Source organism: Erithacus rubecula (genome assembly GCF_903797595.1).
Source record: "Erithacus rubecula genome assembly, chromosome: 12".
Classification (NCBI taxonomy): Eukaryota; Metazoa; Chordata; class Aves; order Passeriformes; family Muscicapidae; genus Erithacus; species Erithacus rubecula.
In genome coordinates, this window is record NC_136664.1 from 9,211,127 (window position 1) to 9,239,011 (window position 27,885).

At 37.3% G+C, this 27,885-nt stretch overlaps 1 protein-coding gene across 1 annotated transcript in view; it reads right to left on the reverse strand.

Moving 5' to 3' along the window:
- Positions 1-401: 401 nt before the first annotated feature.
- The window catches only part of SLC6A2 (solute carrier family 6 member 2), a 58,224-nt gene continuing 30,740 nt past the window's right edge, over positions 402-27,885 (reverse strand). Inside the window, exons 4-14 of the mRNA XM_079316065.1 lie at positions 27,098-27,236; positions 26,236-26,370; positions 22,950-23,053; positions 22,129-22,253; positions 21,308-21,420; positions 18,638-18,766; positions 15,830-15,929; positions 12,388-12,488; positions 10,200-10,367; positions 8,398-8,469; positions 402-6,817 (exon numbers count right to left, since the gene is read on the reverse strand). Of these exons, the coding sequence (XP_079172191.1) occupies positions 6,794-6,817; positions 8,398-8,469; positions 10,200-10,367; positions 12,388-12,488; positions 15,830-15,929; positions 18,638-18,766; positions 21,308-21,420; positions 22,129-22,253; positions 22,950-23,053; positions 26,236-26,370; positions 27,098-27,236 (1,210 nt within the window). The 3' untranslated portion in view covers positions 402-6,793. The remainder of the gene's footprint in view (positions 6,818-8,397; positions 8,470-10,199; positions 10,368-12,387; positions 12,489-15,829; positions 15,930-18,637; positions 18,767-21,307; positions 21,421-22,128; positions 22,254-22,949; positions 23,054-26,235; positions 26,371-27,097; positions 27,237-27,885) is intronic.

Below are 27,885 nucleotides of genomic sequence, written 5' to 3' on the forward strand. Positions count from 1 at the left end.
TAGTGTGCTTATGGCTATTATTACTTATGGCCAAATTAACAAGGTAAAAGGAATTTCTTGTGAAAAGAAGACCCACGTAGCCTTGGAGACTATGGGCATCTGTGCTATGCATCTTGATTCATGTTCCTAGAAATAATCCTAGATTATTTCCTTACACTGAGTGGGTGTGAAAGCTTTGTTGCATTTCTGTAATTATTTTGCTGAAGTGAGTTCAAATATAGAAATAAATCTGCCCACTGCATCCACTGGACACCAGAAAGATGTGAACAATCTCCTGAAGGCTGAGTGCTGTGTAGGTTTCCAGCTTTTGGGATTTTGTTTTCAGCTCTCTGCCCAGCCAAGGACCAGCTGCCCTGCAAAGTGTTAGCTGGAATAGTATTGACAAAACCCAAAAATTTCATTTCAGCTTTTAATTGACAGAAGTAAATTCTTGGTACATAATCCTTTTATTTATACTCTTTTTATGTGCATATTTGTCAGATTTATTTAAATAATTTTATACACAATATTGGGATAATCTGTTACATTAATGCACAACTTAAAACAATTCTTATTTACACTGATCACAGAAAGACAGAGGTATGAGGACAAATACTTTACATTCACCATCTGTATCAGCATTTTAAGTATAGTTAACCAGCACACATCACACACATCCATATCCATATTTATAAGAAATGTCAGTTGTTTCTAATTATACACATGGGCGTGTAGGCGTCTCCCTTTGAAAAACCAAAAATTAATGAAAAAAACTTGAAATGCCATTTCCCCCAGATAACCAAAGACTTTAAAATAAAAAAGGCAAAATTGACCTGCAGATTGCACAATTAATGGAATCAGGCATGGAAACATGGTGGCTGTGTTTGGACACTTTTGGTCACTGGGGCACTTTGGAGAGTACTTTTACTAGTGGCAAGTTTTGAGCTTCTATGAAGACTTATTCCTGAAAACTGCAATGTGATCTCTTGCTTTGGAATTAGATTTACTGGACACTAACACATTTGGTTTAATGTTAAGTCATCTAAAAACACAAAATTGCAGCCAAAGGATACTCTGGAATTTTTGGTCTTATTTTTTAGAATATAAATTAAAAACACATGATTTCAATCTATGAGATTAAGGCAGCAATGGAGAATATTGTGCTACAATGTGCATTAGCTGTAGGTAATGTTCTATTCTCCTGTATCACATTTTTACATTTATAATCAAAGGCCAACATATTCTTGAACTAGACTGGCTGACTACAAAATCTTGTAATGGAGAGATAGGTCTTGTGTGATAACCTTGTTACATCAAAGTTGAATTTCTCGCCTTACAATATACATATAGTCTATGAAAATTAAAAAAACTGGTAAAAATATTAAAATATTTGCTATACAGAGGTACCCTTATCTAAGTTAAATTCTAGTCACTGCTATAAAAAGGCATTAAAAATTAAGTAAAACACTGGTGTAAACCAAGTAAATGCTCACTGTAAAGCTTTTATTTGTAAGGCAAATCTTCATCAGACCTATTAGGATTTATTTTCAAAATGTACTGTTTGGAGGTTCTCTCTTTGTAACTGATATTGCCCAGAGCAAAGGAGAGCTAAGTCTTGCAGAAAGGTTCACAGAGAGTGCAAGGTAAATTACAAATGCAGGTCACCTGCAGCTTGGTGCCTCTTGGCAGTGACCAAGAAACAACATGACACCTTCAAAAGAAAGCCAGCTTAAGGCTTAGTAATTCTCTTAATTCATTGAATTTATTCTGTTTCCTTATAATGAAATTAGGCAACTCATGTTTAGTACAGCAGCTACAGAAACACCTTAAGAAAGGAGGAAAGCAAAGCTCATGGGTGAGTCACTGCTGTCAGTGCTTGGGCAGGAAAGGCCCCTGTTCCCATGGAATTAATGCAGACATGGTTGATGGACACCAGGGGTGCAATGCTGGACTGAGACTGAAACCTCTCCATTTATCCCCTGCTCTGCCCAGCCACTCAGATCTGGAGACCTCCATGTCCCTCTGAGAGCACCATTTCACTGAGCACAGTAATTTCTGTGTCATTTATATTCTTCTGGTGTCTTCAGTTCCTGGGCCTCTTCTGCTCCTCAGTCACACAGTGACTGCAGCCTGTCTAAGCACATTCTGGTTTCAATGGGGAAGGAAAACCAGTCAAACTGTTCTTAAAAGTGACTGTGTTACCCTGTTATGTTCTTTCACTGATGGAATGGTTTTATTGCCCAGGTAGCTCTCTGCAGTTGTCTCTGATGAATTTAGATGCACCTCAATTTGGTCTAAATTTGACCAGTACCAGTGTAGAAATTAATCACTTTGCACTGGTTAGCTAGGAAAGCCCACAGTCACCAACAGGAGCATGGGCACGAGTCAGAGGAAGGTGGCTGAGGAAGTCTCCCAGGTTGTTCAGGGTCTAATCTGAAACATCATGTTAGCCTTTACATTATGAAAATTGGGCTCTTACATGAGGTGATCTGTGGGCCACAATTATTCCTAGTATTGAGAAAATAAAGTGTGTTAGAACAAAAAGGTCCTAGTGTACTGCTCCAAGGGGCTCAGAGTTCACAGAATTTCTGCAGGTAGGGCTGTGTATTGTCATTTGTTAAACTCTGGTAACTGTCTAATACCTGAGTTCTTCAGGCTCATTTTAAAATGTTTTAACATGGCACTGCAAACAAAATATTTGTAAGTCTCAGCTCTTTTGAAATTGTTGAGCTATAGTTTTAATTTCATTCTTAAGAGAGAAATTCTAAAATATTTGCCAATTCCTCCTGAAATTTAGGGAAGCAGTCCAGGATATGAATGAAAGCTATCTACTCCATAAAAGCAAGTATCTGCTAATTAATGCTGTATGAGTTGAAAGAACTGCAAAAGAGACATTAACAGCAAAATAACTTTGATGTGGCCTCCCACAACCTAACAGTACAAAATAAACTTAATTCATGTCAAAACAATAGCATAAGAAGTAAATGTATATACAAAAATTTTGGGCTTGACCCTTTTAAATAATAACACCTAAATGGTATTTTGCTGAGAAGAAATGACCAAGTACAGGAAATTTCCTCTGGGAAAAGTACATACAAGACACATTGCACGTTCAGTTAGGGAACCATGCACAGTAGTAACAGCCAAGCAATTCTCCTACATTCTAAATTTAAAATATCATGTTTGATCCTGGATATCCTGCAGAATCCCTAAGTATGGTAAGATGTCTTTCAAGTGTTGCCAGGGTGTATGTCTCAGGACATGACTGAGCACAATAAGGACTGATAAAAAAGATGTGGGTCAAACAGGGGCCCAATAACAAATAGCAGTAGTGCTTTGTGGACTATTGCCTTGAAAGGCCCACTGTTTGTTCCAGAAATCTAAATCTGAGGAGTTCTAGTAATGTAGCTGTAGAATAGTTCCAAGGATGTGAATTATCTGGCTGAATGATAGCAGGGAGGGGTTCAAAGAGAGAATGGAGAATCTTTCCTTGGTGCTAACTAACATTCTGTGGATTGATAAAAGATTATGGATCACAGGCTGCTCTTTTTCACTGGTCAAAAGAAAGGTCACAGGAGAGATACTGATACATGACAGCTGCTTCCTTTATAAGATTTAGAAAAGCTTTTGAGGAAATATTTTCTACAACTGTCAAATGAGCTCTTTAATTGCTTCACTGAACTCTTCCCATGGGCTTGTTACCCAAACAACAACATGATTAGCAAGCAGATGATTCTGCAGCTTGTACCAAAAAATTTCTTCCTTAAAAAGTGGGCTGCCTACTCAGTCAGCATATACATGAGGAATACCTGGGAGAGTGGCATTCCCCAGAGAGGGTCTGTTCTTGAGATAGGTGCAGCTGAGGGGAAGGGTGAGCTGCTGGGCTGAAAAGTCAGGATGGATTTAGGGGATGACTTGCAGTTAAGTGACATGGATGATAAAAACCTGATTGGAGCCTTTGGTCTTTTGTTTTTCATTACAAGAGTTTTAACTGAAGGGACATGAATATCTTTGTGGCAATTGATATTTTCCATATTGAAAATGTATGTGGGAACCCAAAGCAGGTATGTAAGGGGAGGTGGGTGCCCATGCTATGGCTTCTTAGTGGACTGTCTGTACCATATCACTGAGTGGAGGAAATGAACATAACCTGGTCTTCACAGAAGTGTTTCTCATTTGTATACATGTTAGTTTGTCTAATGGCATCTTTCATTATCCAAGAGGCATGAGGTAGTTCATCATCTGATTCTGTGGAGAATTGAAGACATTTGTTTCTAGGGCAGAAATCATATTATTCATGGGGAGACTTTTGAATATAAAGTCTACCTATGCAGCCATGCACTGTGTATTGTCTTTTTCATTCAGGCTAATTCTGGTACTAAGATTCCTACTTTCTTTGATAAGACTTTTGTCTTCTGTATAGATTGCAAGTCCTTTACCTAGAAAACCTCAGAACAAGGTGGCAATAGTGCAAGTAGTCCTGAGCTATAAATTCTACACTAAACCCAAGAAGTTATACAGTAACAGAAACAAAAATAATGCAGTAGGTAATTGCCTTGGGAGTCAGTATTAAAGATGCAATCAAACCTGAACACACTGGGTAAAGCTGATTTCACCCCCATGTAGGGTAGCTTTGCTCCTATGTCAGAGCAGTGTGGTGAGGAAATGTAACTTTTCCTGTGTGGGCTGTGCTGTAGGGATGGTGCTGTGTCACAAGTGAATGTTGGTGGAGGTTTCTAGCATTTCCAATCATGAGCCAACCAAACAATGTGTAAAGTGACAACCTATTAAAGCTCCACGTTAAATAGCCCCTAGAACTTTCAAAACTTGGTAATTACATCTGTGCTAAGAAGCTTTTGAGCCATGCCAAGGCAGTGACTGAAGCAGCTGTATTGTTGAAAAGCAGGCTTTAAAACAATGGAAAGATTCTCATGTAGTTTGGCAAACAATAAAAATGAGATTAACTGGGAAGTTGGTGGGATGACTTTTTTGAAACCTTCAACTTATTTTCACTATTTAGCCTTTTGTGTAATTATAGCATTAGAACTGCAACATTTGGAATTCCTTTATTATTGAAATATATTTAATAACAGGGTTTAAGCAGCTGTTGGCCATCAGCTGGGCCAGAAAATAAGACTTCCTTTATAATTAGAAGAAAGTATTCTTTGGGTTTAAATCCCTGTTTAAATAAAACTACTGTTTGTCACAGAGACTCTTCAAGAGGAGGACAACACTTGAATCGTTCTGAAGTGTTGGATATGTTGGAGGAAGAGAATGAATAAGGAGAGAAATTTGCCTTTCATTATTTTGAACAGAAATCAATGTTAAATAGAAAAAGCCCAAAAGCACTTGGCACTTTAAAACTTGGCTATTTAAAAAAAAGAACAACTCAACAAAAATTGTTTTATAAATAAAAAGGCCCATCCATTTAAAAGGTCTTTCTTTAAAAAAGAGGAAACACTACATACATTTAAAAGACAAGCTAAATTGAATGTATAGAGACAAAAAAAAAAAAAATCAGAGGTAATGTCTAGAGGTAATTCTGGGTTGGATCCAGCTGAGAAGCTACTGCCTCTGAAAATTGCTGTAGACCTAGTGATAAATAATTACAAGAACTAACTCAAAGCTACTGAATGTAGTGATCACTTGAAAGCTCCTATAGTGACAAGTGACCACAATTAGAACAGCACCCAAATGCAGATTTTGTTCTTTATCTCCTACTTTGCATAATGCTACTAGAGAACAGAGATGGAATAGGTTTGGAGAGCTGACTGTGCCTAAAATATATTTTAAATTATTCAGCAAAATCTTACTACATTTTTGTAGGTGATATCCTGGTTAAATTATAATAATAACATGTTTATAGCAGGGGAATAAAGCCAGTTTGGGTTTTTGTGCCACTTGATAATTATATAATTCCAAAAATTATATCTTATGCATTTTACATTTTTCTTTGGAACAAAATACAAGAAAAATATGAGAGTCTGTCTGTTTGGATGTAACTTTCATGTTTAGCTGGAAAAGTCTGCAGAGTGTGAATCATATGATAAATCCATTTCAATTTTTGATATAAGGGAATTTCTCTTTCATGAAGTACACTGTGGTATTAAGCTGTGTTCTGCACTAGTAACTGCAACAGGAATTCTCTTCCTGTTGCTCTTCAGCTTCAGTGTAATGGAGCTGATTAGAAAATAGACATGTACAGCAAAGACAATGTTCTTCACCAAGAGAAGGAACTAATAAAAACCACTGAAAATAAAGCACTGAGTCTTCATTTCAGAAGGATGCAACTCACATCCTAAAGGACAGTATGGCAAGAAAGCTAATGAATGATGAGTAGTTAAAATTGCTCTTTTGTCATAACTGAGGTTTTCTCTTTCCTTAGATCTAAGAGCGCTCAGGTGGTGTTGGTTTAAAATAGGTTGTGGCATGAATATCTGAAGAAGTTATTACTGTCAGAAAAGTTCAATTCACTTTTTCACAATAGAAAAGCACTTAACTTATGCTGATTGCTCTTTTCCTCTGCTCCCCCCTCCTCCACTTCTGCCTATAGCAAAACTCACAAGTTTTGGTCATGTAGGGATCTCATGGCACCAAAGGATGCAAGAAAAATTAAATGGAGTCTTTAAAGATCATTTGAAGCCAAGTAATAGAAGGGAGGCATTGACAACAGAGAGCAGATGTCTTCCCTCAAAGAGTCAGTAGATAAGCTCTGGGCCAGCCTGGTCCAAGCATAAGTGAGGGAGCTTTGAACTTGACTTTTCTGTATTCTTAGTTTAGCTGAACGTGGACTTTTTCCTTGATCTGTTGGTTGTCATATTGTTAGCCAGTGTTGGAGCTGTAAGGAAACAGAAGTGGTTGATAAATTACACCATTGATTAAAATTATTATGCTGACAGGTACATTTTTGGACAAATCTAGAGATTTAAAGAAGTTTCAAAATAATGGAAAGATTATCCACTCAGTAACAAAATTACTGTTTAGTCCAGTCTGCAGTGAGAAATGCACTGAATGTAAAGACTACTTAGTCAAATCTCAGTTCAGTTTTAAAATTCAGAATTGCCAGACATATATGGGGAAAAAATATTTGTGTTTGTTTAGTTACAGTAGACAGTGTTTTGTTTACAATCTTAAAACATTGTGAACAAGACACTAAATATGCTGTAGCAGTAACAAAGCCATTCCTAGCTGTTCATTGAAGATGGCAGCAAATTAAAATGCTCTCGTGTTTGGCATGGGTTAACTTTAGTAGTTTACTTCTGAGGACAGTGTTTTCTAATTTAATTGAAATTAATTTGCTACCTTTTTGTCACAGATTTGTGTTCAGAAGACCAGCACTGTGGAATGGCTGTGTTGATGTTCACACAGGAACACCTGCCCCTGGAAACACTGAGTTACAGCAGGAGCAGTAAATCATCTGACAGTGAGGGCAGGAACAGCAGAAAGAGAAGGCAGGAAGAGCTGCTGTGCTATTTCATATTCTTGGCCACATCAAATAAATTGTGGTCATGAAACAGGAAGCCTATTTGTGCTTTCATTCTGCATCCCATAAATCTACACAGATGATTTCCTTTAAAAGCCAAAATTTACTTCAAACAATATCTTTCAGAATAAGCAGAAGCCAGATTTATTTTTTCAGTATCAACATACAAACCACCACTATGAAATCTGGGTCACGTTTGTGGAGGTGTGCATAATTCTAGTTGCTTTCAGCTTTGAAGACAGAAAGTGGTCCAGAATGAATGCTGATAAGTGTAACAAGCTTCATATTTGCATCCTTTTTATCTTCTGCATAAAGGAGTTTATTTCAATAAGCTCATTTTATTTGCTAAAAGGAAAGCAGTATTTGGAAACCTATAGCATATTTTTCATGGTCTATGAAGTCTCCTGCAGTGTTTTCAATCCACTCCAGTCCTGTGGGGAAAGCCAATTCCACATAACCTGGTCCATCATTTCATGACATTATAGATAAGCTCTGACACTGGATATTTTTTGCTGTTTACCATGTATTGTGGGGCATAATTACAGTTTTGGAGACAGGACTTCAGGTTGCTGTGCAGTAACTCAGTGAGAGGCCACAACCTCTTCAAATGCACAGGATAGTTTGGAAATACCTTTGATTCTTGGTGACATCTCACTGTATTCAAACACAACCTAAAATACCAGATTCAGGTGATCTGTAAAACTGAGAAAATTGAGAATATCTGCCTCTCATCAGTCACAGAAGGAAGGTTCCAAAAGCCTTCCAAAAGGGTTGATGCATGTGGTACTGAGCCTCCTGCATCTTGTCATGCTGGCAGAAATAAAGAACTACAGACCTGCAAAGGCATTCACCATGATTGGTGCAAACCTGGAGCTGTTGCCAAAGACAGGAAAGGGTTGATATCAGGAGAAGAAGCATGTGAAAGGTGTACCAACCTTAAACTGCCTGACATTTCCTTGGGCCACGCGTTGGTGCTCATTTTCAGGTGTGATGCAGTAAGCTAGTCTCTAAACCAGACAGGAAGAAGAGGAAAAAGTCAGCCATATGAAGTGAGATTATGTATGTAATCCCCATTCTATAGTGGGGAAATAGCATGAACTTTATTTAAAATGGTAACTTAAATCTTTAATATCACTGCCTCGTGTGCCTTTGCTCAGTCACTGAGAGAATAAGCCTATTATAAGCCCTTGGGTGTTAGCCTTTAATATGAGAAGCAACAGTAGAAAGTTTATGCAAATACTAAGTCCAAATATTTAGCAAGTGCATATAGAAAAGAACATCAGGAACAAGCTGATATCACAGTTCTTAGATTCCCTAAATTCTTGCTTTTCTCTTAGTGCTGTGAGAGGGTTGGCCAGCCCCAGAGTGGAAGAAGAAGGGAGTACTGGTATTTCTCAGCCTATCTCCACTGTCTATTCTGTGCTATGCCCTTTGAGATCACATGTAGATTTTGGTTTATTAGGAACTTTCAACCAACTTAAGGAGTTTCTGTTAGATTAGGTCCATACCTTTCCCCATCCTTTTAAGAGCCTCAATTTAGGGCATCATATCTTGAGCTAGTTACTTGGGTGTCATGTATCAGCCTTTTGCCATGATGCTCGTGGGAAAACTGGGGAGCTCCTCTTTGCAGGGGCAGTGACAGACAACCCAGACCTTGCTAACAACACAGATGAATGAGAGAATGTGGTTTTGGTCAAAGGCTTCTGCACCCCCTTATCAGTAAACCTGAGCAAGAGGGCAAAAGCCTGATGGGCCAGTAAAAATTATTCTTTGAGTCTTAAATGCTCCCAGAAAATGTGTTTGTAACCCACTCAGGATGGAACAAAACAAAAGGCTTATAGAATTTCTGAAAATGAGATCTAGAAATTGTGCACAACATTGAGATGTGGGAGCTGATGAAACAGGGTACCTGAGGAGGTCCAGCTTTGGGGCACCTTTCTGAGGTTAACATCACATGAGATCACTGTAATGTTTCAGAAACAGAACCTTTGTTCCTTTGGGTTTGCTGGGTCAGTGTGAGGGGCATATGACCTATCCACATAAAGGATGAGATCCTATTTTTCACTTAGTTCTGTGTATGGTGTTGGTTCAATGATTTGCCTAAGAGCATCAAAATCTTGCTACACCATTGTGTAAGTGTAGCTGCAGGAAAGGAGAGCAGTAGAACTTGGTGTAAGTCAGTGGGTCTAGATAAGGTTTTAAAATTATAATGTAATGGGAAAAAAAGTGGTGCTGTATAATGGTGAGGAGACTTCCGAGCACCATTAGATGTTTTAAGATTAGAAATAATAGTGAGGGTATATGGACAGTGAAGGTAAAGTTAATATGATGGTAAAAATGATATGGTTAGTGAATCTTAATCAGGTGCCATTTTTAACTGATAAATGAAGGAAAGTACAGAACACTTTGAAGACCATACCTCATGGCTGAATATGAAGATACCATAATTTGTACATTATTTGTTAATAACAGAAATCTAATCTCATCAATTGGATCAATTACATGCATAAAAATAATTTTTCACAATGATTATGGTGCTGTCTGGGAAGCTAATTTCTGTCTAGAAACTCAAACAGAATGCAGTAATCCTACCTCAAACCACTGATCCACCTGACAGATGGCTTCAAAAGGTCACTCATAAGTAATAAGTTTTGGGGGAAAAATAAACTGCCAACTTAGACCCAGCCATTTCATTTCACAGCAACATTTCATGACATTTGATTAGTGTTCCACTTACCTCTTTAAAGGTCCCACGCACATTCATGAATTTATAGATGATATAGGCAGGCACCAGGATCATTGAGGACAATGCTATTCCCCAACCAATGCGGTTTGCCCACAGAGGGAAGGTGTAGTCATCATAGGTCAGAGGCTTGAAATTTATTATGCTGACTATCACAACAAACTAGAGAAGAAAGTAGAAAATGAACTGTGGTTTTAAGATGAAGAACCTTACTGAAACTGATTCCAGGTGGTCTGTTAGCCAGACACCCTAAAGGATATTTGAAGCCAGCTTTAGGATTTACCTGTAGCCTGTTTATTTTGTGCCTCTTACTGCTTAAGCTGGTGAAGTTCTTGATGTGTTTACTAGTATTAACAGCTCTTTTTAGCTACTGTGGACACAGATTACTTGAAATTTTGATGGGAAGATCAGGTGATTGTCCACTACTGCCTTATTTAAACTAGTGCTTCAGATGTTGTAAAGGGATTCCTGTAGTCAAGAAAAAACTCTGCAGGATCTATTGTTTTTACTTTCTTTGTTTTCCAGGAATATTAGACTTCCTTTAGAAGCTTTGTATACATTTTGCAATGAGAGGCATAATGCAAACTCCAGCATGATACATGTACTGAGGAAAGGTAGAGCAGCCTTATGGCCTGGAAAACAAAGTTGTTTTTTTCTTCCTGTGCTTCCCTGTCCAGTGCTAGATGCAAGAAGAAAAGAGTGGGGTACCACCCTGTTTCTGTCCTGTTAAATCCCTATGGGTTGTATAACATGCAGATATCCTTGATTTGGTTCTTTGGGGCTATATGTTCTTCTCAATATTTCAATTTCCAATTAAGATATTTTGAGCCCAGGGTTTCAAAGACTACACCAGGACAGTGTGGGTTAAAGGAAGATGACAGTGTGGAATCTGGTTAGAAAAATACTATAATTCCATTTTGTGATTTTTTTCTTGGGATTAAGTACATAGCTGCAGTCAATATGGAGAAAGAACTTCAAGAACTTCCAGATGGAGAAAAAGAAGTGTGCATTCTGATGAGTGAGAGATGCATTATCTACAAGTTTACTCTGACCCTTACATTTTCAGGTTTTTCTAGGAAGGTATTGAGGCTCTTTCACTGAGACACCTTAGACTACCTGAAGGTCAAACTGATAGGCTCTCCACCTTTAGATAGATTGCCACAGTGCTCAGGACAAAATGTAAATTTTCAACTGTCTCCTTGTGTGCAAACCTAAGGATGCTTGCTCCAGCATTTTCACATTCTGCTTGAGTCAGCCTACTGGAAGTGCTGCAGGATATAGTTCCATACAAGTTCCTTTGTAGAACTTTGTTTAAAAAGACAATTAATGCAGGCTTGGTAGGTGCTTATGGATGAATTGGGGTCATAGCTTTAATATTTTAAAAAATGTGGACCTGTCCTCAAAGCTTATCCAGTATGTATTTGCAATACCAGTGCTGCTTTAAGGTTGCACAGCTTTAATGCAAGTAATTGTCTCCTAAAATCATAGCAAGGTCAAATTTCTGGATTATTATCCTGACCTTTTGATTTACAAATATGCATAGGAAGAGATTCCAATATAAACTCCAGGTTAGTACTGAATCTAACCTTTACACAAAGCAAACAAATTCACACTTTGGGATTTCTTTTCCCCTAATGCAATGATTTCTTGTTTTTTCCAACAGGCAGCTTGCAAGGTATTCTTTATACAATTCTTCAGTGTTTCACACAGCTATTTACGGGTGTAGTTGTATATTAATTTTTCTAAGGTGTTGTCATTCCCCAATTTGGGGATCTTGGTACCTTCCAATTAAAAATACATTCTTGCTAACACATCTCTTATCCATGGCTAGCTCATTTACCCAAGGGAATGGTTTGTTTAATATGCAGAGGTGTTGCAGGGACAGGGAAGACATTGCCTAAGTGTTCCCCTAAGAAAATCTGATTTCTAAAAATCATGGTAAAATGAAGGAAGAGAAGACCACAACCACCATTAGCTTATCTTTCACAACTGAAATGTATTATACAAAATATAACCAGTGTATAATTTCAAGGATAAAAAAGAATTAAATTGAAGTGTCTTCTATTCATCCCAACAATATCTGGCACAGCAAATGGGTATCTTGCTCTTGGTATCTATTTGTATATTCTGGGAAGCAATGCACTAGTATTCTTTCCATGATGGAACAATTATCAACACTTACCAATAAAAATGCAGGACTAACAAATTTCCAGCACAGTCTCCAGTAGAGGCCTGGTTTGAAGCCCATCATTTGTTGGATGTCTTCACTGAATCTGTCCACACCTAGAATGGATGTGAGCATGAGACTGAGATGCAGGCATACCCAAAATACCTTTTCCCAGAATATCTTTTCCAACCACTCACAAATGACTAACAAATCAGAAGACATAAGAAACAATATTAATCTAATTTCAATGTCTAGATGTGTCTTTGGCATCATTGTATCTGATTTAAATGCCTGTGAGCACTTAAGGCCTGTTGCAGACAGCAGCATTGCCACTGAAAAGAGGCATTTCACAAATATCTAGAATTTAAGTTGTAAACAGGATGTAGTTTTTAAGATAGTTATGGATTATTGTAACCTAATTTTTCTATGTTTTTATGAGTACACTGCAGGACAGCGTCAATCCTTATTCACACAAACTGCTTGCTGATAATGAGGGAGATTAATACAATCCTTAATTTGTCAAAGGAGAGTTCTTTGTTCCACTTAAAGGCAAATTTGCCTTTCAGTGTTTCATTGAACACCACAGAATATTCCTCATACCTATTCCAAATATCATTTCATATTTATGACTTTTCCAGAGAACTCGGACAATTCTTCTGTTTATTGTAAATATGTACAAAACTACATCATTTTAGAATGGGATTATTAACACTGGTATAAAGTGGGGGGAAAAGAATCTTTCTCTGTTTTCTGTAAAAAGAAAACAATCCCTCACTTTACACCTTAGAGACATTGTCTCTGTGCATTCTGTCATGCCAGGCTATTTATAATTTATTTTGCTCTATTTGTTCATGAAGTTTTTAATCAGGAACTCTTTATGTAACCAGCAGAAATGCAGCTTTTTTACCATGAATATATGTTTATTAGAGAGAATGTATAGTTTTCCATAAAGATTACTTCTCTTTATGTGGATCAGTTCAGTACAGTTTATTTAATGTAAATAACTGGGACAGCTTGAGTTAGTCCATTGAACATAACAGGATGCAAAATATTTTCAGGGTGTGGACATTTGAGTGTAAACGTCTCAAAAAATTTTCCAGCCTCCAATATTATGTCCAGGTGAAGAGAAACAGCCAAGAAGGATCTGCAAATGCTCTTTAAACTTAATCTGATTCTATTTGCAGTGCTTTCTGTGAACTTTAAAGTGACTGAATTTTAACTGCTATGAACACTGACTGAAATTTATCATTGTGTAGAAGGTCAAAGACAAGGTCTAGTTATATCAGAATTTTATTCATATGTTTCCAGACAGATGCACTTGGAGCTCAGACAGTGCTTGGTGCTCAGCTTCTGCTGTAAATGGGGGATGAGAAGGCCATGCTCTCAGACTGCACTTTTCCACAATGTGCTTTTCCAGTACTGCTTGTCTTCAAATAATTGTTCTAAGAATCAGTCTTTAAGCAAAACACAGCTATAGCTACAAATGATGGTACCTTGGTTTCAGAGATACTCAAAATTTATTATCAGGAGTTGGTTAAATACCCAAAAATAGAATATTCATCAGAAAGATGATATCAGGGTTGCACGTGAAGAAAATGGATTACAACTTAGCAGTCAAAACTAAGGTACATCTGCACAGTAAAGCAAACTAGCTCGCCCTTCTTTTACATATACAGTTGGCCTTTGCAACAAGAAACTGCACAGTAAATTGTCATAGATATAATTTGAACTAAATTTCCATGCTTTTAGTCTGTGCCAAAATGTCAATGCTTGCCTTTAGGCTGGCTTAATATTCAGCTAGGTCATTAAGGCAGGAGGGGTCTATCAGAAAAAAAGAGGCAGACAAGATCATGCCAGATTTAATAAGAATAAATAGCACCTGGGGCTGTAAAAAGTTCTTTATAAAGCAACAGGTCATACTGTGTCAGTAGAAACATCTGTCAGCTGCTCAAGAAAAATGAATAGATATTTTCCCAATTATGCGGGGGCTGCATAAAGAAAGGAAAAAATGATAAAAGACAGAGGGTGTAAAATAAAATTTGACTAACTTTGGCCTGGTTTGTGAACCACATACAAAGCTTAGCTACTCTAAAGTGCAGTAAATTCAGTTTTAATAGCAGAAAGTAACTTGCCCTTAAGAACTGAAGAAGTCTCTGCTTCCAAGCTAAGCTGTGATCACTTGTCCACTTTCAGCTCTTTTACAGGAATTAAAGACAGCTGTCTGTGAAATAAAGTGCTTCCATTATTGTGAGAGACAACAGCCTGTGTGCTGCTTGCTCCATGCTGATGTTGTGACAGAATTAGTGCATTAGAGCTAGAAACTATTCCTGTAGTGGATTGAACAGCTTTATGCATGAATGCCATTCTCTCACTTCAGTCACTCTTCAAGAGTTTTTTAACTACAAGATAAAGTTTGTTTGATTAGAAGAACATGGTAAGGCAGAATGGATGGATAAATAAGTGACTGAGTGAGGTAAGTAGCAATAAGAATCATAATGTTTAAGAACTCTCTGAATCATACATTAACTACAAACACTAAGTCTGAATAAAAATGAAGATGGTTTTCAGGGGAAGAACAATCTTATTGGGAATCAGGACAAGTAATTAGTTACAGACTTAAAGGGAAGAAGATTTGCAGGCTGCTATGTCATTGAAACCTGGTAATAGTGAAAAGAGTTGTGATCAGCCAGGAACTAAAGCATAAGAATACAGAGATTAGGAAGGAAAAGAAGAGGCCATATTTTTTTAGGTGACTGTAGCACATCACTACACTCTGGCATAAAGTGATTCCAGTCTAGTTCCAGAGGTCAACTAAATACCCCTAAACTTGCCATATCTGTGATGAAGTAAATCACTACTCCCTTTTTGTGGCATAAATTAGTATCAAATATTAGAAATAGAATTGCTGGTTATATGGTTAATATGTTGGGTATTTTATACCATTCTATGAAATAAAATAAATAAATAAACTGCTACTGTTTTACAATGAAGTAGAATATTGTCTCAAACAAAATGAATTAATGTAGGAATTATTATAACTCTCTAAACACTACTTTTCTTTGTATTGTGTGGGGTGTGCTTGACATTGGCCCTGGGGTAATATGAAAAGTGGGAACAGGTGACTCTGCATTTAGGCTAATCTTCTTGCTTTGTAAGCACCAAGTCTAAACCTGCTAGTGCAAGTTACCAGCAATACTGAGAGTTGCAAAATAACAACTTTTCCATCCCATCACAGTCCCTTTCACAAGGCTGTTTGCTTTGGATTTGTGCAGGGTTTCAAAGCTTGGCCCAATCAGTGTTTGCATTCCTGTCACTGCTCATAAATCAGGTGAAAATCACTCTATGAAACTGACTTGTCATGGTTTAGTGCATACAAGGCTATGCTGTTTTCCCTTAAAATGATGTGAGCACTTGGAATTTCAGAACAGCTTTTGCACATGCAAAAGGAAGTGCTTACCATAAAACCAGGAAACTCCAATTGCCTCCATTAGAACAGCAAACAATATTGAAGTCCCAGCTGCAAATGTGTCCAGAAGTGTGAGCACATAAATTCCACCCTGCAAAAAGTCGTTAAAAGATGCAAGAAAGTGAAGTTACAAATAGAATAATCTCAGTAGTTTAGATCCACTTAGCAAAAATCTGCTTTACTTGAAGCATTATCTCAAGTATTAATAAGGATCTGATGCTGCAGACACAGGTTGGTATTTGCATACAAAATATTGGAATCAGACTTGCAACTCTTCTTTTCACCCATGTTCTCACTTCACTGGGAAGCAGAAACCCCAGCTTGGATTAATGACTTCTCTTGGCACTCCTGTTCAGTGAAGTTTTGGGAAATGATCATCAGCTAGTAGGGCAGGGCCTGTCTGCAGCAGTTAATGAAGAACTTCCTAAATCAATGGCAGGAATGGAGCACTCCCAGTTTCCACAGGCCATTATCAGTTTGTTCCTCAGGCCACTTGCTCTGCAGGCCAGTGAGTGTGCACTGCACTGATTTCCTTTTTCCTGCCTGCATCTCTTGCCCCCTGTTCCTCCTAAGGCAGAAGATGGTGTTAATTCCATCCCCACCCCAGCAAGAAGCTGCTGTGCCCTGTTCAGGCTCTGGGCTGTGGTATTTGCAAACCTTTGCTCAGTGGAGACAGCAAACCTTGTCCTCCTTCCAACAGCACATTTTGTGTGTTAGTGGTTCATGACTGAGAACTGGAAATGCATTTAATGAAGTCTTGTTTCAGTGATTTTTTTATTTTTAGCTGCAATTTGAATACTTTTTTCCATGTTTTACAATGTGGTGTGCATTTGTGTTAATTATTGCTCATTTTACTGAGTTTGGGCTGAAGAGGAATGGAACCAGATCTGTTTCAAAATGAACCTGGATAAAGTGTGTCAGGAAACTCTTTGTCATAAGTAAACAACTGAAATGTTTGCAGTTGCAGTAGATTTTTGTTAAAATATCTTTTTACAAACTTAATCTGATTATGTCTGTTCAGAAGGGGAGGAACAGAGGAATTATTTTCTGTGTTTTTACCACCAGTGGTATAAACAGCACTTGTGTTGTTTAAATCTGTAGGTGATTTCAGTCTCTATAATCAGTTGCCTTTTTTTTTTAAAGATGTTTTTTCTGAAACAGCTGTGCTTAGTTACAAAAATAGGGAGACCAGTACTTAGGCCTGGTGTAGGTTTTTAATTCTGTGGGGACTGGTCCGGAAATTGAATGAACTTTGGTTGTTCTGTTAGAAAATGTTGCTTATTGAATGACATTTGAGTTTGACCTCTTGTTTTTGTTCTACACCTGCTCTAAACTAATACCTTTGCAATCAAACTTAGCAAAGTGAATTATAAACATAATTTTGTAAGAAACATGTTTGTTTCAGAAACAGCTACTTTTGAAAATATAGCTTTAAATTTCAGGCAAAAAAAAATAATCATTTGATGTTCTCACAAGGGTTTTCCTTTTTATTTTTCATACATCAGAAATGTCATCCTTTAGTTATATGAACCAATAAATTTCGACTATTCTGGACAGTGAATTTCCAGCTGGAGGGGTGAACTTAAGTCTAAACAGGTGCCATTATTTAAAAACTCGAGTTAGGTGGTTATCTTGAATCTTAAATCACTTGGAGGCAGTGGAATTGCATCCAATGGCACCTGTTCAGGTTCTTAACACTAAGTTTCTTCTGATATTGTACATCAGGAAGTTTTATTCCAGGTGAGACTTGGAATAAAAAGGAGCATGTTCACTTTTTAGGTAGCAATAGAAATAGTATGGTATTAAAAAGATATGTATTTTAAATGACATATCTATTTTTAGAGTCTTAAATGTTTCTCAGTTTGAGAAAACTGGAGTGAAAAAATTGAGGTATTTTAATGTAAGAAGAACTTAGTTACTTATAAACTTATGCCATTTGAGTAATCTTAATAATAGATGTGGAAGCCATTTCTAGGGATGCAGAGAGGTTCAACACATCTGCTTTCATGGTGGTTTCCTCAAGTTTCAGTTGTTTTCTGGCAGTTTTGGCATCTTTGTTAACAGGTCTCAGCTTTTTTACGGTCAAAAAAGGAAAAAATTCTTTCTCCTAGAACACTGTGATTCTCATTCCTTAATTAGTTGTAAAAAGCCAGATGAGACAAAACATTCAGTCTGATGATAGTGATAAATACAGGTTACTAAATGTTCAGGATAAGTTTTCTGTGTGCTTTATATGGTGTTAAGAGTAAAAGATGCCAAGATCTAGGTACATGAAAAACATGAGGAAACAAGGTGGGGAGAGTAGATCAGTATCCTACACTCCTTCCATAAGAAGTGAATGTCTCTTACTTTCTTCAAGAAGAGAACAGCCAGATGGTCACTTGAAATTCTTAGTTCCTCACAGAGGAATAAGCACCCCACACAGTTCCATTTAATGTGACTAAAAAATTCAAAACCAACCAACAACAACAAACAAACAAACAAAACCAAAACAAAACAACCCAAAACCAAAACCCCAAACAAACATAAAAGAAAGCACACAGAACCAAATAAACCCAGCAGTAGCACAGACAGTTCTTTGGAATAAAGTCTTGTGGGCTTGGTTGACAGCAAATGATCTTGTATCAAAACCCAGAGAATGTTCATATATGTAAGATTAAAAGTGATGTTCTGAACAGCAGTTCTTTAAGAACTAAAATTTGTAATAAAAATCGCCATCTCAACCTATCCATATTTCACCTGACAAGGTTAATGGCATTTTTAAGGTAATATTATGATGGAAACTTTTGTTGTACTTACATTGGTAATGCAAAAAAGGGCAAGTAGGAAAGTGCCAAAAGAAACACCAAAGGTGAAGAGCTTTCTGTGCTGTTTCAGAAGGTGGAAATCATCTGCCAAGCCAGTGATGACTGCCTCCATCCCACCCATCTGAGGAAGGGAAGGCAAAAACTCTGGTTAAACACCACAGAGTGTTGGGAATACAGGCTGAAGAATGCAAAGCAGTTTGTGTAATTAATACCCAGCCACTCAGTGATTTCTGACATTTCAGCTGTACGTCACTGGTGATCTGAGGCTTTGTGTTCTGGTAAAGCACTGGGTCAGAAAACTGGACACAAGAAGGGTGGTTGTTGCCTCCATAGCCATCTCCTCTGAGGAATCTTTGCTGACTCAACAGAACAATAAGTAGAGAGTACTTTGGGGAAAAGAACATAAATTTTAATATACTCTGGAGAAAAAACTGCTTAAGTAGCTGAGCTTCTTATGATATTTCTTAAATAAAGACAGGCAGACAAGTGCCTAAAGGAAATACACTGAACAAAGATTCACTTTAGCCATTGATTAATGAAATCCAGTTTGACAAAAATCTTTACAGACTTGGATGAATTACTACAAAGGAAGCTTGCTGTAATTTATTTTTTTTTTGTTGACAACATGAAAGAATTTTACTTTTCTTTCTAAAAGTTAATGAGGAGCATTAGCTATTGTTTTGAAACACTGTAAAGGTACTTTCCAAATTTTCATTTAAATTGTTGGATTATGTAGGTGGTTATGAATTTTAATTTCTTTCCATTAATGAAAACATTCTGCCCCCACTCCAACAAAAAGCTATGAAAATTCATTTCCATCTTTTATAATAGTAAACAAATTTATTTAATACTTTGGAAAGGCTTAATTCTATGCCTTTTGTGATGCTAAAAGACCATGACAAGACCTGAAGTGCTTGGTGCAATACAATAGCAGGTGCTGACACAGCCTTTCCCCATCCTATAAGCCTTTGATTAAAATATTCCTGGTTGAAATCAGTAACAGAGAATCATCACCATAAAAAGTACTATAGCACCTGAGTTTTCTTTGGGAAATTATGACCAATTTTGTAAATCCTCCCCCTTTTAGAAGGAAAGAACTAAACTTGGCCATAGTTTACTAGCTCACTGTATTTTAATTAGCTCCAGAAGAAAGACTGTTCTCCATTTGTAGGAAAATTGTGTTCTGCAATCTAAAGCCTCGTGTCTGTCACTCTAAGTTTCTTTCCACTGCCCTACATTTACTGCTGTGGCAGAGTTAACTGCTTTGGATCCAGACACTTCTGGTAATGAATTTTCTTCTTCTTCATTCATGTTTCTTTCACTGTGCCAAACCTTCATTTCAGTCCTTTATAATTGCTTAAATATAAAGTTGAAGTTGAAAAATGGCTAAACTACAATCCCAGATATAATCTTCCCTCAAACTTTTGTCTAAGGATGAAGATCTTAGTCCATATAGACAAACCTCATTGGACCTCAGATGGAATCCAAAAATTCAAACACTTTGGAAATAATTTGAATCTGACCTTTACAGTTCAGCCCTCACTCCACAAGATCTCATTCAGCTATTTGCCAACGATTATCAAAACTTCCTGCTGCAATCCTTTTTTTTTTTTTATATTTTAGTTTTGCTCTTTTCCATATGACTTCATTCTTTCCCTTTCTTGTTCTTGAAAAGGAATGAATTTTCCTGAAGTTGTAAGCAATAGAAATACTGTGTTTTAGCATTTCAAGCAAGAAATTCCTGCATCAACTTCATACATTCTTAACTTCAGAAGAGACTTCTATGCTTTGGAATAATAAGAAACTCCTACTCTACAAAGAGGATGAAATTTTGTCCATGGTTCACTCTTCCTTTAAGACCCTATTTGGTTTTCCAGAAATTTATCAACTTTAAGCTAAGTATAACAGGATGTCTTGAGGCCTCTTTGATAAAACAAAGCAGTACGAAAGTTGTTTGGGGACTTGGAATATCTTCTGGGAATGTTTTCTGGGTTGAAGTTTCCGTGATCCTGAAGATCATGGTGCTGTAAAACTTATCACATTAAAGAGCAAATACACTTGTTAGACTGGACATTTCACTGTAACATTACAGGAAAATGCAACCACCATGGAAATACTCTGGTGTGACTTTTAAATTGTGATTAAATTTACAGCAAATTCTGTATCATGGCTTGTAGAAAAACAATGGGAGTATATTCAGACATTGTCTGTCTTGAGAAGGTTAGTGGCTTTCAGCACATATAATAAACCTTTCTACAAACCACTTTACTCAATGTCTTACTTGTGTTTTGCAAGCAGGGCCCCAAAACCTTTTTGCAGGTTTATAGTAGTAATAGCTCATAGTAGTGTTGTTGGATCATACATTTAAATAGTAATAACTATTGATGAACAGCCTCACTAAAGTAATAAAAAAGTATCAGGGAGTAAATATTCACTGGCTTGTCAAAGATTTAATCTTTTCCTAAACCTCTTAATGATGGACAGTCTTTATAATACAGCAAGTAATAGAATTGCTATATTGTCTATGACTGTGAAAACAGATTTAGGAAATGTACAGAATGTTTAATTGGAATGTAACCCTCTGCTTAAGGCTGAAGCCTCTTTAGTTACAGAATAATACAGGAAAAGAACAACGTCAAGGCTAGAAGGAAAAAATACTCACAGAACTGTCAATGCCAAGAGTAAGGAGCATGATGAAGAACACCACAGCCCAAAATGTAGATCCTGAAAGAGTTGAAATTGCCTCTGGGTACAGGATGAAAACTAAACCAGCTCCTGGAATAGAAAATGAGATAAAAAGGTGTTACTACATGATATTTCTTATCTTCACAAAAGTGATAATTTTAACAAGATAAATCATGACTAAGTTGACTTTCTTTTCAGTCCTTGTCACACTCTGGGTACTTGTTAAAACAAAATCGGCATTATACCAAAATATATCTAAAATGTTTTATTTATTTGCTCATGATGGTTTGGTATTAAAAAAACTCTATCCCACTGAATAGTATTTAATGGGATTTGCAACCCTATTAGTTATTTTTCAGCTATGTAGTGGAGAAGGAATTATGTGGATGTAGACCTCTCTGTTTAGGAAGAGAACTCCTGGATGTGATGAGAGGAGCTGAGACCATGGGTGTTCCCAGTGAAAAGACTACAGAGCTGAGCACAGCAGAACCATCAAAACCAGTCACCTGTGGCACTGAACAGCAATACTTTTGTAAGGTACTGTCCAGTGGTTAATACCTGTTTGTTGAATAGGCAAAACCTGTGGGGGCAAGAGGCTGGGGAGCCTCAATTCAGTAGAAGTGAGGTGAATCAATACCATTTAGGGCTCACATTTCAACAAAAGATTTAAACACAGAGCTCTAGTTCCAAGAAAGTTAAGTCAGTTCACTTCACATACTTGTTGGAAACAAATATAAATAGATTTGCAAAGAAATGGTGGGGGAAAAGGGTTAAAATAATGTAGAATTAACTTCCTACCTTCAGTAGCTACATCCTCAATTTTGACTTTGTGCTCATGAGCCATGTAGCCCAATATGGAGAAAATTGCAAATCCTGAGATGAAGCTTGTGACACAGTTAATGGTGCTAGTCAGCAAAGCATCCCTAAACATGGGGAGAATAGCCCAGTGAGAAAAAAAACTTTAAGAACTAGATAGGCATTTTCTTTAACATTTTTCCTCCATCCTTCTGTTCACAATGCATTTTTTAATACATGCACTTTCTGAATTTATATTTAATTGGAAAAGTGATGGTTATTTTCATTCCAAAATGGAATGTTAACAAAACATCTATATGTTGGAATTTTTCAGAAGGTGAAGAGTGATTCTGGTTGAATTTCCATGGTAGTGATTCAGCAAAACACTTACAAACTGACTTGATTCAATGTGCATTTCTAAACTGGAGCACAATGTGAAATATCAGAAATATAATCCCAAAGCACAGATACCTTTCTGGAAGCTGGAATCTTTCTGCTTTTAGTTCCTGCACTGATAAGATTTCATCCTGTGCTCACTGTTGCACTTAATGGTACTTTTGAAAGGCAAACACCAGCACAGTTTACACAGCTGTCTAAAGTCCAAACCTAATCCCATTCTGCTTTGGAGACCAGCAGATATCATGGCAGGTTCCTGTTACTAAAATTTCAGTGTTTCAAGATTTGGGTTGGTTACTATGTCTACACAAAACTCACCATCATTAATATATGATTGAAGAGGAAAAAGATAGCTTGAAACTTATTTCAGCTGCAGTCAGACTGAAATAGTATAATTTGGCAGCAGTAATGGAAGAATAGGATCTTACCTGTAGCAGTTGTTGTCAAACTTATTGTAACTGGCAAATGCAATTAAAACTCCAAACCCAGCTCCTAAGGAGTAAAATATCTGAGTAGCTGCATCAATCCATACCTGCATAATGACACCAACAGTGCCAGTGTCAGTCAGATACAGCAGGGGAAAAGCCAGACAGTCAGCATTTGGAAAACAATTGGCATTCATGCTAATGGGAGCCTGGCCCTGGACTGGAATGGCCCAACATAACCGGGTGAGGCTGGAGCAGGGCACAGCTCCCCAGAACACACACACAAGAAAACAAACACACACACACACACAAACACATACAGACAGACACACAGACACACACACAGACACACACAGACACACACAGACACACACACACACACACACACACACAAAAACACACACACACAGACACACACAGACACACACACACACACACACACACAGAGACACTGCACAACTCCCCAGAGTACACACACACACACAGACAGACACACAGACAGACAGACAGACACACACACACACACTCTGCTGCCTGCTGGGCTCTGCAGTGGGACAGGTACTTCTGAGATTTACCCAGCATTGAAATGATTGCAGTGTTTTTCTCCCGGTATTTCCCAGGAGAAATACACTTCCAACTGCTCTGGTTCCAAGTTAGTTTGGAATGTACAACCAGAAAACTAAAAATAGTTAATAGGTCAAGAGTTATAGGACATTTTCTTTCCCATACTAGAGCTTCCTTTGTGACTGTTAGTGCACTCTACACGGTCCTTTCTTGATTCAGGAGCTGGAATGACTGATGTGCTGTGAGCAGAACCATGCAGAATTATCTCTCAGCTTTCTTGCTTAGTTGGACAAAGAGTTATTTCTGTGATAGCCATTAAATTTCAGTTTAGGTGCAGCTTGATCATTTTAAGGATTGTCCACCTGGGAAAACATCTTAAAAGCTATAATTTCTAAAGTGTCCCTCCTACCAATATCCATTCATCCAGTCAGGAACAATGCCACAGTCCTGATTCCCTGAACCAGAAACCTGAAAATAGCCTTGGTTAATGAGGGTTTCCCCTTTTCTATTGTTACACAGAGATTTTTAAACAAGCATCTTCAACAGAAGTAGTGAAGTCAGTGGTAGGAATAATAGTTAACGTTTCTCAAAATGAGATCTGCAATGTTTGATTAAATATGCCAAGAACTCTGAAAGAACTATGGAAAGCACAGGATTTCATAATGCATAAATCTCTACAAAATCAGATCTGATACATCTATTCAGCAGTGACTTTCTAACAGATCTAAGCAGCTTATGAGCTCCATCTGCATTGGAATTTTATAAACTGATTCATGATTTTATGAATTGATTTCTTGAAAGATAATATAAAGAGCAGTCTGTGGAGAGTTTATTGCTAGCCAGTGGATGGGAGGATTTGATTTTCTCAAATTGTAGTTTATACAGGGTTTTTAGGTATAATAAAATTTTATTGCAATGAAAAACAAAACAATCTTGTAATATTAATTCCTCACTCATTCTTTTTATATACCAGTTACATCTTAATATTCTATTTTCACAAAAAGGTTGAGAACATACAGAGCTGTACTCTCTGAAAAGCATTGATGTGGATAAGAATGCAGAAGGAGGAGTGCAAAGTCTCTTATGTTTGTTCTTGTTTTTTGAAAAATTCAGATAACTTTTGTTTTTAGCAAAATTCCTGAAAAATTTTAACATCAATTTTGTTAAACTCTAACCAAATCTGCATAGTGCCACCATAAGACACTTATTTTTAGTGGTTCTGTATCTCTGTTGTATCTTGCCAGTGCAGTTTCACTCACTTTTTCTCACTGTTCAAGCACCCTTAAGCACCCTTAAGTCCTGTTGACTCAAGTAAGGGATCAACACCTGCTGCCTCCCAAAGGATTTAAGCACATGCTGAAGTATCTGTTGAGTAAGTCTTGGCTCATAGTAGCTGATTAGGAAACAAATTGAGAAGATCAAGGTGAAGGGAAAGAAGAGCAGAAACCAGAAATTCCTTTACAATTAAGATGGAATGCAAAACATTTTCTTTGGTCTAACCAAGCAGGATGTGAGGCAGCAGGGCTCAGCTCATGCTCATGTTTCTCATCTTCACGGCTTCAGATTGATGCATAATCTAATTTATTTTATGACAGAATATTGTTTTTATATGTATTAAAAATAAACAGATAGGAACATTTTACAGTAGGTAGTCATCAGCATTTCCAGCCTTCTTCAGTGTTTATGCTGTTATAACTTCTGTGCATATTCAGTGCAGTTTGTGGCTCCACAAAATGGGGCACACCTTTGCAGTGGTCAGAGTGCTCCAAGGCTTTGGAAGAGCATTGGCAGAGCCCTCTGTGGGTCATTACTGCTTGTGACTTAGGATGTTTCTTTGGTAGATTCTTCATTTGGAAGAAACAAAAAAATCCTACATCACATCCAGGGATGCATTGACATAGAAATGAAGTGGGATTATATTCTCTGGAGCCTTTGGAGGCTCCTTCTTGGAGGACAAAGATTAAACACACAAGGCTATTGCAGCAGCAGGGATCCCAGCCCATGACAAAGCAGTTAGTGGCACTTCTCAGAATAAGTGATCCTTAGTCTTTTATTATTCTAGTGCAACTTTTTGTTGTTGCCAGAAAAATCTAGTCTTAGAAACAAATAACTTTAAGATCATCTAAATAGCAGCTGCAGAAATACTAAGCCAAGAAAGAGCAGCACACAGAATGTCCTTCCAGAATGTGAAGGTAGATATGATTATGGATGCCTGGTACAGCTCCACAGATATCTAGTTGAAATGGTGGTGTTTATTTCCAAACAGCACTTAAAATATACAAGAAAAATATAAGTACTTTCTTTGTTCATCTTTGTGTCTTTGTATTTATATGCATGCATAAATGTGAATTACTGGGGTGGCTACTGCCTTGTGACAAAGGTGGATGAAAATCCCGTATCTGAAGTTTGATTGGGTTATTCCAAAATAGACATGGAGGCTGGGTCTGTTTTGCAGAAATGCCTGTTTTCAAATTTAACTAAGAATGTAAAAACTACATCTGTACTGTAATGCTTAAGGTGTTTTGTGATCTGAATTGTTTGGGTTCAGTGTGAGATAGGACTTTTTTGGAGACCATTGGAAAGTTAAACTGCCAGAGAAAGTGGGCCAGTGCTTAGGCAGAAGCAGAAGCATGGCTATTAAATTCAGAAGATAACTGCAATGTTTTCAGTTTCAATAACAAGGGCAACAGGTGTAATGATTAGGGAACGAGAAAAGTACACTTACTGTGGCTTCTTTTAACCTTCTGAAATCTATATGCAGGTATGCATTTATTCCATTGTATGCACCAGGCAGGGTTATTCCATGTATTAATAAGACAAATAATACAACATAAGGCAAAGTGGCTGTTATCCAAACAACCTGCAGACAACAGAGATCCCAAAGGTTAATCAGAGGTTACATAAGATTTAGGTATATGTAATAAATACAGCTGGCATTTTCTTGGTTTAATCCATTCAGTTTGATGGAGAAGTTCTTTTTAGGACACAAGGGAAAATGTTGTTACATGTCATGAGTCTTTTCATATATAAGTTTATAGACACCAGTAGGAGACAGTTTTGACAAACAGAAAACAGTGTCAGTGTGTGTTAGACTGCTGATTACTCCTTGTCTCTATTTACTAAAAGGTGCAGTCATTCTCTGATGTTGAAAGATTCTTTCATGAAAATGTATAAAAAGCTCTCAGATGTATCCAACTCTAGAATTTCTGTGGAGATATTTTCTGAGGGATGTCAAAGAGAGATTTCCAATTACTTTCATCAGATATTTCTCTTGAGATGTCATTTTTTATAATAAAACCAAAGCCTCTTATACCACTAAAGTATTAGTACATTTGGCTAAGAAGAAGATGCACATTTTAAGATAATTTTGAGCATTTGAAAATATTTTCTGGATTAAACCACCCATGTTAAATTGCAAATAGTACATTAATAAAATTTTCAGTTGGAATATCACACAAGAGATGTGATATTTTAGTCCCTGAAGGTGCCTCAAAATCAGTGATTTATTTTCTTGCTCTCTAAAATGAGGAGACTTCTTAAAGCAGACAAAGAATGCAGCCAAGACAGAAGGACAACATTATCTCTACCTTTCCTGAAGTCTTCACTCCTTTCCACAGACTAAAGAAAAGAATGATTACCACCACCAAGAGGCAGAGGGAAAGCTGCCAGCGGGGCAAGCCAAGGTCGTGGATTCCACGGCTCTCGTGCAGGTGCAGCACTCCTCGCCTGCATTCCAGACACACAAAACAAAGCCAGGTCACTGGGGAAAGGCTTTACACCTCTCATGCTGTGGGCAGCAGGAATGGGTGCTTCACCACAGCACTAGAAGCCTGCTGGCATCACTGGCTGTCAGAGCTTTGTGAAGCCTCTGTTCTCTGTCATGTCCAGAGCATGTCTTAAGCATGTCGTAAGTAAAAGTTTGTGAAAGCAGTTCTTGCTTCATAAGTAGAGAGGTGTTTGTCCAATTCTGCTAACAAAATAAACTCTCAGAATTTAAATTTGTCAAAAAGAAAGGAAAAAACATTGGTAGTAAGACAATTAGAATTAGTGTTTTAGTTGCAGATTGTTTTTATTGAGAAAAGAATAAAATTAGATGAGAAATACAAGCAAAAATCAGAAGAGAATGTTACATGGGAAAAGACTGAGAATAAACATTAACAGATGGAGCTGACAGTAGAACAGGGATCTATTTTATTATGCTGGACAATATGCAAGAGAAACAAATAAATTGTTTAAGCTTTCTTATATTCTAGTCAGAGCTCTAGAAATTTTTAATTAAAACAGCATGAAGATTCAAACTACATGCACTTGAAATCAGGGATTCAAGCAAAGGAGCTTGGCTTTTGCTAAGAACATACTTGTTATGAAAGTGGTG